The following is a 16,025-nucleotide window of genomic DNA, read 5'->3' as shown; positions in this document are numbered from 1 at the left end:
TCAGCATGCAATTAAGAATTAAGAGCATGGGGCCTTCCCGATTTCCTAAATTGTAAAACAATAGTATCTATTTCACCATACTGTTGTAAGGAATGAAAAGGGAAATTTCAGGTGACACCTTTGAACAGTGTCAGGCACATGTTACAGCAATAACAAATACTAGTGATAATTGATGATGATGATGATTATCAATACCTAATAGTAACTTCTAACCTACTGTAGATGGCCATCAAAAAACTGACTATGGTAAATTTGTGCTGGGAATATATATATATAAATGAATGTAATATATATATATATAAATGAATGTAAAGAAATCTGACTATACTAAAAACTACAAAAACTAAAAAAAATTTCTGATGTTATTAATCTTTTATTTAAAGTCTGAATTACACTCTATAATGGCTTTTGTGTCCTGTTATCACCCTGCATATGAGTAAACAGTGAGTAGAGAAGTAACAAGGTCTGAATCACAGAAAACCCTAAATATGTTTTTGTTTCCTTTTTCTCTTATGCACAGTCTTATGGCAACAAAGATTTTAAAACATCAAAGTGCCTCCTTGAAAATAACAATAGAAATTGTTAACAGTTGTTCAAAGAATTTTTTTTAATTTTCCTTACCCAGAAGATCCAGTACTCTTACAAATACCAAGGAGGGGTCTTTTTTCAGCAAAGTTGTCACACTTTTGAGCACCTGATAAGGGACATAAAATAAAATGTAAAACAAAATTTGGATAAGTATTTTGTATATAGCTCCCAATACTTTCATGCTCTCAAAATATTTAGCACTAAAAAAAAAATAAAATAGTGTAACATAATACAATTTAAACATTTGGCTGAAAAAAATTGGAAAGCTAGAAATAACAAGTATTATTCCTGTAAAAAACTGAATCAGCATTTAAAGTATTCTCTTTAAAAAATTAGTACTAACTTCAGTCATATAAAAAATTCTCCATGAGGTCAAAAATCCACCTTCACCTCTACCAACTAATTACCTAAGATTAATAATATCTTGATATCAAAACTAAATAAAGTTTGGTTAGGGCAGGAAAATTATAAAATCATGGAACATTCTTGGGCCTCCCTGGTGGCACAAGGGGTTAAGACGCAACCTACGAAGCTATCCGCACCCACTGCAGCACAAATTTGACCCCCAGCAGGCCAGAGAGCAACACACACCACACAGCAGACCTCTCCTGACTCGCCCACTGCTCCCCTCAGCAGTGTATTTCAGTCAATCTCTCTGTTCTGTTCCCCACTCTGTCTCTAGTGAGTACTCTCACCCCCCACAGCTCTGGCCTGTACCCCAGTTCTTGTATGGATAAATAAATAAATCTTTTTCAAATATCACAGAACATTCCTAATACAGACATACAAAAATCCTTTCAATAAATAGGTAAGCAAAATGGCAATGTATTAGGAAAACAACTCACATTCAAGTTGGATTTACTCAGCCATGAGAAAACTAACTTGTAGGTTAGATTATTCATTATAGCATTGTTTGTAACAGCAAAAGATTAATAAAACCAATAATGGAGTAATAAAACATATAATGGAGTATTTTTCTACAACTATGAAAGAATGAAGAAGTGCTCTATAAAAACAATGAGAATCAAGATATAGAACAGAAAATGGAAGATACAGTAAACAGAAAATTCAAAAATATCCTATCTTTTTTGTAAAAGGACAAAAAAGGACTAATCTGTGCATAAACACATATACAAGCACACATACTCTTCAAGGATACAAACAAAAATCTTAAACTAATGGTTACCCATGGGAGAAGGATGGCAAAAGTAGATAGTAGGGAACAAAATGAAAGAAGTTATATCTATATAGCTTTCTATATCTAGATATTTATATTACCCATATATATTAGTTTTCAACCTATATGAATATATCAATTCCCAACAAAATTTTGCTTTGTTTTCAAACAAGGAAGCTAGTGCTTGTGGTTGTTTTGGTTTCTGAGATAAACTGGTAGACTTTAGATATGCATTTCACTTAATCCTTTCTGAAAATTCCAGTAATACTTCATTAAATCAAATAGGGTTGATATATGTAAAACATGTTAAAAATTTTTATAAATAGAAGAATGATAACTTAGCAACCCTGAGTAAAAGTTCAAGCCAGTCATGGGGATAAATAAAACCTGTGATTCAAATACTTTGCAACTGATAACTGAGATTGCATGTGTTCAGGGAGGAGGTGGAGGTATCAGGGGATAGGATGAAAGTAAAATAAAAGGGATTTGGTATAAGGTATTTGAAAAACACTTAAATCCTAAGACCTTTACTTGGCTAAGTCACTAAACATCCACATTCCCTACGGAAGAATGAAAGGCTATATATTATACAGAAGGTAAGACAAAAGGACACTAAGTACAGGTACAGGTACACTAAGCACTAAGTACAGGTGTTAAAAATAAAAAGAGGCTTTACTAACAAAATTAATACTAATATTGAAACAGTCCTTCCTCATCTTTTAACTACCTCTCTCCACTGTGCTTCCAGAACTCACCAACACCAGAACCTTGTCATTATAAAGCCAGGGGCTTTTAATGTGGCTTACAAATTTTGTTTGAGAATTTAACAAGTCAATTCATGAAGAAAGGTTAAAACACACTGTCAAACAGGGGCTACAGCAAATAGCATAATAAAGTATCTCACAATAACGTTTAAAAATTAAATACACAGAGCTTTTAATCAGCTTTTTATTTTGCCACTTACAAGTATGTTCCAACATTCCAAGTTTAACAATTATTTGGAAAAGAGGCTAATTCTTATACAGGAAAAAAAGTAGTAATTTATAATAAACAACTATCACTATTATTTTCTAAAATAAAAGAAGATATTTCAGCCTCTAATGGAGGCATAGACTATAAAAGAGAGCTCTTGGAAATTAAAAAGCAAGGTAGATATGTTACAGAATGCATCATAAAAAAGGGGAAGAGCAGGGCCTCCCCGGTGGCGCAGCGGTTGAGCGCTGGGTTGCGAGGCTGCCCGCGGCCTCTGCGGCGCCGGTTCGATCCCTGGCTGCTCCCCGGCCACCCGAGGAGGGTCCCACATGGCGCGCAGACCTCTCCTGCCGCCCGCTGCTCCCCTCAGCAGTGTACTTCCGTCCTTCTGCCTGCTCTGCTCCCCGCTCTGGCTCTGGTGGGTTCTCTCACCCTCCCGCGCTTCTGACTGTACCCAGTGCATGTATAAACAAAACAAAAAAGCAAACAAATAAATAAAAAAAAAAAGCATGCCTCTATAAAAAAAAAGGGGGGGGGGGAAGAGCAGTACAGTGAACAGGTGCCATTTTATACCCCCCCCCTACTGCTCCAGAACAGATGAGTGGATCAAGAAGATACAGTGTAAGTATATAAGTGGAATACTATTCAGCAGTCAAAAAAGATAAACATATGCCATTTGTGGCAACACAGATGGAGCTTGAAGGAATTATGCTAGATGAATTAAGCTGGAGAAAGATAAATACAGACGGTGTCACTAATATGTGGAATATAGAGTAACTAAATTAATAGTCAGAAAAGGACAACCCAGAAAACTTACCCTTGATCACTGACTATAGAACTGAAACACTAAGGGGGGAAAGGTGTTGGAGAGGGGAAAGAGGGAAGAAGAAAGGAAGCACAATGATCTATGGTGGTAGAATATGGGTAACAGTTTTACATCAGTTAAAAATTAATCAATTAATTAATTAATTACAAAAAAGAAAAAAACCTAAGACATTGTTAGAAAAAAAAAAATCCTCGATGGATAAATCTCAAAGACATTATGCTAAATGAAATGAATCAGTGACAAAAAGACAAGTCACCAAGGCATCTAAAATAGCTAAACTCTGAAAGAAAGTAAAATTTGGCTACTTGGGGTTATGGGTGAAGGAAGACACAAAGAGTTCAATGGGTAGAGGTTCAATTTTGCAAGCTGAAAAAGTTCAACAGATCTGTGAAACTTATGGTGCAGTGGGTTGAACACAGTGCTGTGAAGCTGTCCACAGCCTCTGCAGCGATGGTTCGATCCCAGTCGGCCAGGGAGATAACCACATGGTAAGGCAGACCTTTCCTGTCTGCCACTGCTCCCTTCAGCAGTATTTTTGGTCCATCTGCCTATTCTGCTCCCCACTCTGTCTCTGGTGAATCCTCTCACCCTTCTGTGCCTCTGGCCTGTACCTCATCTCTTGTATAAATAAATAAAAAATCTTTTAAAAAATTAAAAATTAAAAATTTTGGAAAAGGCAGAAAAATAAGGTGTGTGTGTGTGTGTGTGTGTGTGTGTGTGAGTGTGTGTGTGGCACATGCTCACAGGTAATTTGTAATCAGATGGATGGATGAATGGCTGGATGGATGGACAGACGGACAGACAGGTAGGCAGATGGACAATTAGTTGCATTAAGCACAATACTAGGGCCTCCCCAGTGGCGCAGTGGTTGAGCGCTGGGTTGCGAAGCTGCCCGCGGCCTCTGTGGCGCCGGTTCGATCCCCGACTGCTTCCCGGCCACCGGAGGAGGGTCCCACATGGCGCGCAGATCTCTCCTGCCGCCCGCTGCTCCCCTCAGCAGTGTACTTCGGTCCTTCTGCCTGCTCTGCTCCTACTCTGGCTCTGGTGAATTCTCTCACCCTCCCGCACTTCTGACTGTACCCAGTGCATGTATAAACAAAAAACAAACAAACAAATAAATAAATAAAGCATGCCTCTAAAAAAAAAAAAAAAAAAAAAGCACAATACTAAATGCACAAACATATAAAACTCAGCTTCAAGTTAACAACAGATCTCTCAGGATTTAGGATGGAGATAATATTTGGAGAGGTAGTATCAGCACTTTTTTAGCAATGTTTATTTATTTGACTGACAATAAATGTAATTATAATGTTAATAATCCATGTTAATGATCTCTATAGAAATAATGAGATTTAATGCAGAGAAAGACAGGTTCATGATTACACATTTTGAGTATGACATGGAGAACTGACACTGAAATTGTGAAGAAAACAATTATACAAAATGAGATAAGTTCTATCATTCCTTGCCAGACTATATTAGCAATACCAAAATATGACAAAGATCAAAACTAAACACATAATTAATGTTTATGAATAAAGTGCTCTATAACTACTTAAGTTTTAGAAGCATCTAACAATCAGTGTCTAAGTCTTTACACAATATTCATTTACTATGGATTCTATGCTGTTACCCCTGATAACAATTAATCAGATTTCACAATTAACAATATGACTTTTTTTTTTTAAGATTTTTATTTATTTATTTATTTATTCATTTATTTATTTATACAAGCACTGGGTACAGTCAGAATCGCGGGAGGGTGAGAGAATTCACCAGAGCCAGAGCGGGGAGCAGAGCAGGCAGAAGGACCGAAGCACACTGCTGAGGGGAGCAGCGGGCGGCAGGAGAGGTCTGCGCGCCATGTGGGACCCTCCTCTGGTGGCCGGGGAGCAGCCGGGGATCGAACCGGCGCTGCAGAGGCCGCAGGCAGCTTCGCAACCCAGCACTCAACCGCTGCGCCACTGGGGAGGCCCAACAATATGACTTTTGAATGTGAAACCCAAGTTAAAAATTAACTGGCCCAAAGTACAGAATATTTATGTTCCAAATTAATTATAACTGAATTTCATCTATACAAGGCCAATTCTGCACTCCTACATATTTCCCCTCTACCTTTAACAGCATTTTCCTGCTGCTGCCTGGTGTTTACAAGGTCTTTATGATTTCTCCCTGTATTTTAGACACCAATTTGATATTTTGAATGAATGAAACGTTGTCTTTTAAATGCAAATTATATTGGCAAGAATGACTTGATACGGGCCTCCCCAGTGGCGCAGCGGTTGAGCGCTGGGTTGCGAAGCTGCCCGCAGCCTCTGCAACGCCGGTTCAATCCCCGGCTGCTCCCCGGCCACCGGAGGAGGGTCCCACATGGCGCGCAGACCTCTCCTGCCGCCCGCTGCTCCCCTCAGCAGTGTACTTCGGCCCTTCTGCCTGCTCTGCTCCCCGCTCTGGCTCTGGTGAATTCTCTCGCCCTCCCGTGCTTCTGACTGTTCCCAGTGCTTGTATAAAGAAATAAATGAATGGATTAATGAATGAATAAATAAATCTTAAAAAAAAAAAAAAAGAATGACTTGATAGTTTTGCTTTTCTCAAACCTGAAATGAAGAACTCCATTCATTTCTGTTGATCTACTGTGATTCAATGTCCTGAATTTGCTGCTTTATGGAATGTTAATCATCTGTCAATTATTAAAAATTTATACTTTTTATGGATATTCAGATATACAAGGAATTATGCTTTGAAAGAATTATGCTAGATGAATTAAGTTGGAGAAAGATAAATACAGACGGTGTCACTAATATGTGGAATATAAAGTAACTAAATTAATAGTCAGAAAAGGACAACCCAGAAAACTTACCCTTGATCACTGACTATAGAACTGAAACACTAAGGGGGGAAATTAGCATAATCCCTACTGCAAAGTAAAATTTTTAAGTTACAAAATAAAATTCTAGCTTGAGAATAGAATAACCCTAAAAATACCTACTAGTCAAAATCATATAAGCTGAAAAGACCAGATTCTATAATAAGCAAAGAATAGCAAAACCTCCCAATTTAGTTGAGGGATACTCTTTAGGGGAAAAAAAAATCTAAATCAGAGTTTGGAAACTATGTAACCAAACTTTAACTTTAAATAATTTCATTGGATGGTTTGAATAAATATAATTTTCAAAGTGTTAGTATAAAAAGTCTACAATCTCATGAATACTACAGCTATTAACCTGATTTTTCATGCAATATAAATAGTAGCATGTACTCTCCATGATGCCTAATGGAGTCATCACCCTCCCATAATGTAATCCTCCAAATTGTAGAGGATTAACTTTTTATATATAAAATTATGTTTATTTGCATGTACAAAAGAGAAAATGACGTTGCACACACCTGTTCTACAGCATTTAACAGAATGCAACATGATTGAAATGAAAAGCGACCAGCCAAATCCATCAAATATAAAAACTATTGCAATCCTGTTGCAAAGTCCTTTTGTTAAACTCCTTTTACTCTAAATCCATTTAATTCTGTCCTATAGCAGTAAAACATTTATAAAAAGCTTAAAATCCTAATAAATCACACAATTAAAGTAATGAAAATGGGACTGTCCACAAAGTCACCAATTCCTCTTCCACTCAACAAAATTCAAGACAGTTTGCTTATTAGAAAATGTTAAATAATACCCTTCACCATACACACTATTATAAAATAGTTTAAACCAAAGAGTTTAAGTTCATAAATCAGACTTAAAAAATTCAAGACATCAAACAGAAACCATTTCTGCATGGATACAAAAGCACATACAGAGCCACATAAAAAGTCAACTGCTAGTGAAATATCCCAATACTATTCTTTTGATGTTATGGGTTATGTCTTGAATATAAAGATTTTACACCAAACTACACTAATACTAATGAATTTTAACTGAGAATGTGCTTTGCAGGACAATTCCCTTGAACAATTCATTTCATCAGTGAATTTATTCTCAAGTCTTCTATTTTTTTACTTTACTAAAATAATTTCCTTTATAAATTATCTATTTTAGTCAATATATCCATGCCCTAGAGTCTCTCAATTGTAGTAATATTTACAAGATATAAATTTTAATTAGAAAATATGATCTCTGTTTTTAATTTAGTCAGATAAATATACTTCATGTAATCTTAGATTGTCAGGCTATTTCTGCACTAAAATGTTTTATCTCTCATAATATTTTCTATTTTATGCTATAGACACCATATGAGCTAAATAATCCAAATATTTATTTCTTAAACAGAGGAAAATGTAAAGTGAGGAATTTTTTAGTAGAGGAGTCAAATTTAAAAGAGAAGACAGGGATGCATTAGAAGACAAGATGAGGAAGGAAAAATAGGAAAACATATACACAGGTTGCAGCTACCACCAACCAACCACAAGAAAGAAAAACAGGGAAAATCTTACTGCCCTGACAGTTTTAACTAAACATGATCACCAAAGACATCTCTGCCATTTGCCTCAAATACCTAAAATATCTGCATGCAGTTTAGCTTCCCCATTGACTTCCAAAAGCTTAAAATATCAAAGACAACATTTTCTCACTGTTGCTAGCTTTATTATCCTCCTCCATAAATATGTGAATTAATACCCTGTATTTCACATTAGACCGTTGTGCTCTTTCACAAATTATTCATCAGATCTTAACAAGTTCATTGACAGGAGTAATGACATAAAGAGAAATTAAATATAATTTCATCGAAGTCGTGCTACTAAGTGCCACATCTGATCCTGAAGGTCAATTGAGGACCATTTCTTTTGCTACCCTTGCTCACTGAAAAAAAAAAAACAAAAAACAAAAAACTACTATCAGAAAATTATGAGCCACTTCTCCACTGAAAAAGAAAATGAGTGATACAGGCTAATGTATTTAAACCCTAAGTGCTTTGATTCCCTCATCTCTAAAGCGGAGATAAGTACCAATACCTCCCATAGGATTGTTGCAAGGATTAAGAATACATTCAAGGGATTAATCAAGGTGCTGCAACATGTAAGAACTCAATAAACCTTATGCAATTATTATTATTGCTGACAACTTTAGTTTGTGAAACCCTCCATTTACTTTTCTGTTTAAAAAATAAAAAAACAAACAAAACAACTATTCATAGGGGCCCCTATTCATAGGGGCCTATTCATAGGCGCAAGGGGTTAAGACGCAACCTATGAAGCTGTTCACAGCCTCTGCAGTTCCATACCTGGCAGGCCAGGGAGCAACCCACATGGCACAGCAGACTTCTGACTCATGCACTGCTCCCCTCAGCAGTGTATTTCAGTCAGTCTGCCTGTTCTGCTCCCCACTCTGTCTGTGGTGAATCCTCTCACCCCACATACTTCTGGCCTGTACCCTAGCTCTTGTATGCATAAATAAATAAATCGTAAAAAAAAAAAAGCTCATATCCTTGACTCTGCTCTTGATCTTTTACCATGGTGTCATCATCTCTCTGACTTAACTCTCTCCACCTTGGTCATCCACACTGGAATATGACAAACACATGACTGCCTCAGGAATGCTGCCTTTTCTGCTCTCTGTTTGGAAATATCCGGTTATGTCACCTCCCTTGTATATGCTTTTTGTTGTTGTTGTTAAAGTCCTTGCTAAAATATTTCCCAATCAGAAAAAATCATGCCCTAGCTCCTTCCCCTGATTTATTTTCCTTCAAAGGACTTAAAAGAACTTCATTTTACACATAGTCAACTGATTTATCTATCTCAGCATATTCCAATGATAATTTCATTCACAAAAAGAATTGTATAATAACACACATAAAAGTTTGATTGCTAACAGCTCAAAGATATTTTCAACCCAAATTGCATTAAAAAATGAATAATTTAGTATATTCATACAATGGAATTAATACTCAGCAATTAAAGGAAAGACATTGGTAGATGCATGATCACCAAGAACAGGAGAAACTACTGCCTCTAAAGTAAAAGAAACTGGGCCTCCCTGGTGGCACAAGGGGTTAAGCACAGCACTATGAAGCAATCTGCAGCCTTTGCAGCACAAGTTCAATCCCCGGCCGGCCAGGGAGCAGCCCACATGACACAACAGACCTCTCCTGACCTGCCCACTGCTCCACTCAGCAGTGTATTTCAGTGGATCTGCCTGTTCTGTTCCCCACTCTGTCTCTGGTGATTCTTCTAACCCCCACATCTCTGGCCTGTACCCCAGCTCTTGTATGCATAAATAAATAAATCTTAAAAATAAATAAATAAACAAATAAAGTAAAAGAAATCAAAACAGCTGTCTCTAGTGGAGACAATGATGACTGGGAAAGGCCATGTGAGAATTTTTTGGAGTGACAGAAATGCTTCCTATCTTTCTGCAGTCATGGAGTACAGGACTGTATATATTTGTCAAAATGCAAACTAACGTGTCACTGCATTTATCTCTTGCAAAATATACCTGCATTATAAAACAGAATCAAACAAAGCTGTTCAATGGCAATGGACACAAACTGTTTGCATGACCAAGAGTGGATAATTGGAGTGGCAAGACTAAATGTGGGCTTTTTTTATCTAAAATGTGATAAATGTTAATAATTGCAGTAGGTGACAGACTATGGGAAGAATTTATTTTCCCACTCTACCTTTCTCAGGGAATGTTTTGCAATATAAAAAGTTGGAAAAGGGCTTCCCTAGTGGTGCAAAGGGTTAAGTCTCAGCACTATCAAGCTATCCCAGCCACTGCAGCAGAAGTTCAATCTCTGACAAGAGAGCTAACCTACATGGCGCAGCAGACCTCTCCTGTCTTGCCTGCTGCTCCCCTCAGCAATGTATTTCAGTCAATCTGCCTGTTCTGTTCCCTACTCTGCCTCTGGTGAACACTCTTTCCACCCCCCATACACACACCTCTGGCCTAAACCCCAGACCTTGTATGCATAAATAAAAATAAATCTTTAAGGGCCTCCCCTGGTGGCGCAGCAGTTGAGCGCTGGGTTGCGAGGCTGCCCACACCTCTGCAGCGCCAGTTCGATCCCCAGCCACCAGCGAGGTTCCCACAAAAAAAATTTTTAAAAAATTTTAAAAAATAAAAAAATAAATCTTTAAAAAAAATGATATTCAATGACATAAATGCCAGAAAACTTTCCAGAATTATATAGAGGCAACAATCCAGTGATATAGGAAGTTTGATGACTCTGATACAATAAAAAGGAATTCACACCTAGAGAAACAGCTGAAAACATGTACACCAACTACTAATATATTAAATTAGTATTGAAGGGCTATTTTCAGGGTGAATAAATCAGTGTAGGATAAACTATGTAAGGTCCTGAAATGACAGATGTCCATTTTTTAAACATATAGATACCCCAAAAATACTACAACACATACCATGCCAAAGCCAACATATCTAACACCCACAAAGAATACTTTTTATTTTTCTTTTTAGAGAGAATTACCATGTTGCCTGCTTTAAAGACTCCTGTGAGTTGTAGAATATTGGAGTTAAAATCAAGACTGCATTAAGACAAATCTAAGGCACTAATACTGTACTAACCAAAAAGTATATGAAAGCAGGTTAAAAAAATAAAATTCAGGTGTTTATACAATATCTTTATAGGAAAAAAATCCATTTCAGACAAAATTTTATAATAAATGTGACAGCATGTGCATAAACCATAGTTTATATGCCCACAAAACCAACATATACGTGTAAACCACTCACTTCTTACCAAAAGAAGGCTACTGTCTGGTCAAATGTGTGGGCTGGTCTTTTTACATGACAGATAATTACATCCTCTTATAAAGAGATGTAAAACTTCTTATACCACCCAGGCATCAATCACATCAACTAGTAAATTTGGGGGATTAATACAATTCTTTTAAAAAATTACAAACTATGGGGAAATAAATCTTCCTTAGTAATAAATAAATCTTACTAAGTAAGATTTATTTGAGGCTGAGTTAGCACCAACTACCTCAAGCATAACAATATCCGAGAAACAAAAACCAAACCATAGAGAATCCAATGTGCAGATGGATCTCTACTACTTTATGGCAAAATATTGCTGAAGAAATCATCCTGTCTCTTCTGTCGTATGAAAATAAAGAATTCCATTAGATTAATAATATTAATTTAAAATTTTACTCTCTAACAGAAAGAAGCACATGAGTGAATTCCATAAAATAGTGACTATTGTAATCATTTCCTCTAAAATTAACTAAAAATATTTTCTGTTCAATAGAAATAAAGTTGAAAAGGAAAGAGAGGAATGGGGAAATTACAAACTTAGGACAAGAGCTATGATAAGCTATAGTGTTATGGGCTAAATGGATTCTTTTTTTTTTTAAGATTTATTTTATTTATTTATACAAGCACTGGGTGCAGTCAGAAGCGCAGGAGGGTGAGAGAATTCACCAGAGCCAGAGCGGGGAGCAGAGCAGGCAGAAGGACCAAAGTACACTGCTGAGGGGAGCAGCGGGCGGCAGGAGAGGTCTGCGCGCCATGTGGGACCCTCCTCCGGTGGCCAGGGAGCAGCCAGGGATCGAACCGGCGCTGCAGAGGCTGCTGGCAGCTTCGCAACCCAGCGCTCAACCACTGCACCACCAGGGAGGCCCCTAAATGGATTCTTAATCATGATGCTAAAGGCACAATGATTAAAAAAAGATTATAATTGGGCTTCATTAAAACTTAAATGATGAAAGATAAGCCAACCACGGATAAAAAATATTTGCAAAGCATATAGCCAACAAAGCACTTAAATTCAAAATATATAAATTATTCTCTAAATTCAACAGTTATAGCAAAAGACAGGACTCAGCGTATCATCAAAGAAGACAGAGAGGTTTCAAATAAGCACATGTTAGAGTCCTTATTACTAGCTAATAAGAATTGTGGGTGGTACTATAGAAAATCGTGAAATAAAATTGTAATCCTCAAAAATTGAAATGAAGACTGTAAGGATAGAGGGGAAAAGACATTCTAAAAGAGACTGAGGATATGGAGGATTTGTCAGATGACAGAAAGTGACTTCCAGAGGCCCAGTCAAAACTTTTCCAGAGTTGGGAATGATAGGAAGGGGAATCAATACAAAGAATTGAAAAATTTGACAAGTGAATGCCACATGGAGAGTGTAAGGACAAGAGAGTACCTTTGGGATTCCAAGAGTGATCAAGGTAAATAAAGACAAAAACTTAAGGAATTGAGTTTCCATATTCTCAAGATAGTTGACAACATTAGTGTGAGAGAAAGAAATAGTGATGGCAGGGCCTCCCTGGTGGCACAGTGGTTGAGAGCTGGGTTGCGAAGCTGCCCGTAGCCTCTGCAGTGCCGGTTCGATCCCCGGCTGCTCCCCGGCAAAGAAATAGTGATGGCAAAATAAATCTGGAGCCAATTCTTCCCTTCTCTCAGTGGTCTAATTTTTGTACTCAGTGCCCAGCATGGAGGCCACAGGGCTCTCTTTTGACACCAGCTGATTTTAGCCCCTTTATCAGTAAAAATTACAAGAAAAAATTAAAGAACACAACTTTCCTTTTTTTTTTTTTTAAGATTTTATTTATTTATTTATACAAGCACTGGGTACAGTCAGAAGCACGGGAGGGTGAGAGAATTCACCAGAGCCAGAGCAGGGAGCAGAACAGGCAGAAGGACCAAAGTACACTGCTGAGGGGAGCAGCGGGCAGCAGGAGAGGTCTGCGCACCATGTGGGACCCTCGCCCAGCGGCCGGGGATCGAACCGGTGCTGCAGAGGCTGCGGGCAGCTTTGCAACCCAGCGCTCAAACGCTGCGCTACCCAGAAGGCCCAAGAACACAACTTTCTACCCAAAAAAACTTTCAAGTCCAAAAACATACAGAGAAAAAAGCTCTCCCCCCTTTTAATTTTCACTCTAAACTTTGTTTCTATCTCATTTTTGATATCTACTTCTAACCAAGTAAAGACTGTTTACACTCAGTTTTCTTCCTTACATCTTTTTCCTCTCTACTTAGGACACTGGATACACAAAAAATATAATAATAATAATCCTCATTGCATCTCTTTTCAATGGTAAATGCATATAATAAACTTAAAATACTTATAATAAATAACTCTGAACTCATCGCCCAAGATGAGAAGTAAAACATTACCAATAATTTCCATTTGCTTATACATAGATTCCTACATCTTAAATTTTTTCACCCACTACTACCCAGCAAGCCACGCTCCTAAATTTTGTGCTTACCACTCCTTTGCATATACACACATACACAGTTATATTTTTAAAATTAGAAAACTTTAATTCCTTAATTGCTGGTTATTGCTGTTACGCAGATCTATACATAGTCACTTGACCTCAAATTAGATTCGTGTGCTCCATGAATGAAAATAATGGAAATTCCAAAATATTCCCAATGTAAACCCATATACACATAAAAACCACAACATACAGTAACAGCAACAAGTGGGAAGAATTTAGCAAAACTAGGTTAAACAGTAGGTGCCAGGCAGATACTTCAAATGATAATAACTGAGGTTCAAACCTCTTGTTATTAAGACTAAAAGCATCATGAAGATAGGGGGAAAAAAAGATGTCATTCTCTGAAAGGCAAGACTCATGGTAGTCCCTTGATGATAGAAACAAGGGAGGGAAAGTGTAGTAAGTCTCTTTTACCTATTCATGATATCAAAAGGAATAAAGGAACCCCTTGATGTTTTTATCATTTTCTTTTTCTGCAACATCTCGCACCAGACAGAAAAAGAACAATGATGCTCTAAAACCTCCTAAAATTCCTCTGTAATGCCTGCAACTTTTAAAAAGGATCTGAAATTTAACTTCCCCAAAAATACATTAAATTTTATACCTGCAAATTTTATCCTATAAACAAAACCCAATCTCAATTTATTTCTTTTCTTCATTTACAAAAATTCATACAGAATTTTATAATGTGTCAGGTGCTGTTCTAAGCAATCTGAAGGAAAACTAGCAATATTTGGAATAAATCAAAATGGTAGACTTCTGTATTAGGCAATAGTGGAACAACAAGAATTAGATTTACCTTCCTGCTGGTAAAACCTAGATTAAAAGAATGAAAAGATAACTTTCAGACAATGAACAACAGACAGCACAGGACAGTAATGCCTGAGACAAGGAAAACAATTTTCCTGAGTTCTGTGAATGCCCCAAAGTACTACTCATTCCTTTAAGATGTGTAAAAATGACTTCTCTTTAGATTAAGATGGCAGAAATGGGCATCCCCGGTGGTGCAGCAGTTGAGCGCTGGGTTGCGAAGCTGCCCGCAGCCTCTGCAGCACTGGTTCAATCCCAAGCCGCCAGGTGAGGATCCCACATGGCGCACAGACCTCTCTTGCCGCCCACTGCTCCCCTCAGCAGTGTACTTCATAGGTTTGCCTGTTCTGTTCCCCACACTGGCTCTGGTGAATTCTCTCACCCTCCCACGCTTCTGACTGTACCCAGTGCTTGTATAAATAAATAAATAAATCTTTAAAAAAAAAAAAAAAAGATGGCAGAGATGAGCATTCAAGTCACATACCATATGGCCCATAAATCTAATGTATTTCCTATCTGACCTTTCCAGAAAATGTTCACACAACCCTACCTCAGACTAAAAACTGTTCCAGCAATACCAAATAAAAGTCAAATAATTTAACTATATCTGAGAGCAAAGTCTAAAAATATTTCAAGGAATGCAAAATACCAGTCCCGAGCAATATAAAATTTACAATGCATGGCATCCACACAAATATTTCAAGGCATGTAGAAAAGCAAAATAACATGGCATAAAACAAGGATATAAAGCAATCATTAGAACACGATGACATTAAAATTGAGATGATAAACATACTCCATCTATTCAAGAAGGCAAAGGAGACTAGAAGCATGTTAAAAAGATATGAGCTATCTCCCCATAAACACATTCACATACCACCTATAAAAACTTAGAAAACATGGTGAGGCAGCAATCAAAACTATTGGAAATTCAAATGGAATAAAAAGGAAAAAAATGGGGCCTCCCTGGTGGTGCAGTGGTTGAGTGCTGGGCTGCGAGGGTGCACATAGCCTCTGCAGCACCGGTTTGTTCCCCGGCCACCGGCAAGGGTCCCACCAAAAAAAAAAAAAAAAGGAAAAAAATGAACAAAGCATTTATGAGTTATGAAACAGCATCAAGATAAATAAAATACATGGACTTCCTGGTGGTGCAGGGGTTAAAGTCTCAGTGCTATCAAGCTATCTCCAGACACTGCAGCATGAGTTCTATGCTACCCAAGTAGCTGACCAACATGGCGCAGCAGACCTCTCTTGTCTTGCCCGCTGCTCCCCTCAGCAGTGTCTATCAGTAGATCTGCCTGTTCTGCTTCCCACTCTGTGTCTGGTGAATCCTCTCATCCCTCACACTTCTGGTCTATGCCCCAGTTCTTTGTATGCATAAATAAATCTTTTAAAAAAGAGAGTGAGGAATAAAATATATGAAGAGAAGGGAAAGAAAATATT

At 37.5% G+C, this 16,025-nt stretch overlaps 1 protein-coding gene across 4 annotated transcripts in view; it reads right to left on the bottom strand.

Annotated features, from left to right (window-relative positions):
* BCAS3 (BCAS3 microtubule associated cell migration factor) overlaps positions 1 to 16,025 on the bottom strand; it is a gene marked incomplete at its 3' end in the record, with an annotated part of 480,594 nt that overhangs the window by 418,917 nt on the left and 45,652 nt on the right. For all 4 annotated transcript variants that reach the window (XM_084239092.1, XM_084239093.1, XM_084239095.1 and 1 more), the window contains exon 6: positions 622 to 694. In XM_084239092.1, coding sequence (XP_084095218.1) covers positions 622 to 694 — 73 coding nt within the window. The remainder of the gene's footprint in view (positions 1 to 621; positions 695 to 16,025) is intronic.

Source organism: Talpa europaea (assembly GCF_964194135.1).
Source record: "Talpa europaea genome assembly, chromosome: 7".
Taxonomy (NCBI): domain Eukaryota; kingdom Metazoa; phylum Chordata; class Mammalia; order Eulipotyphla; family Talpidae; genus Talpa; species Talpa europaea.
The sequence above is the reverse complement of the archived record's forward strand: the minus strand, read 5'-3'. Positions and strand labels throughout refer to the sequence as shown.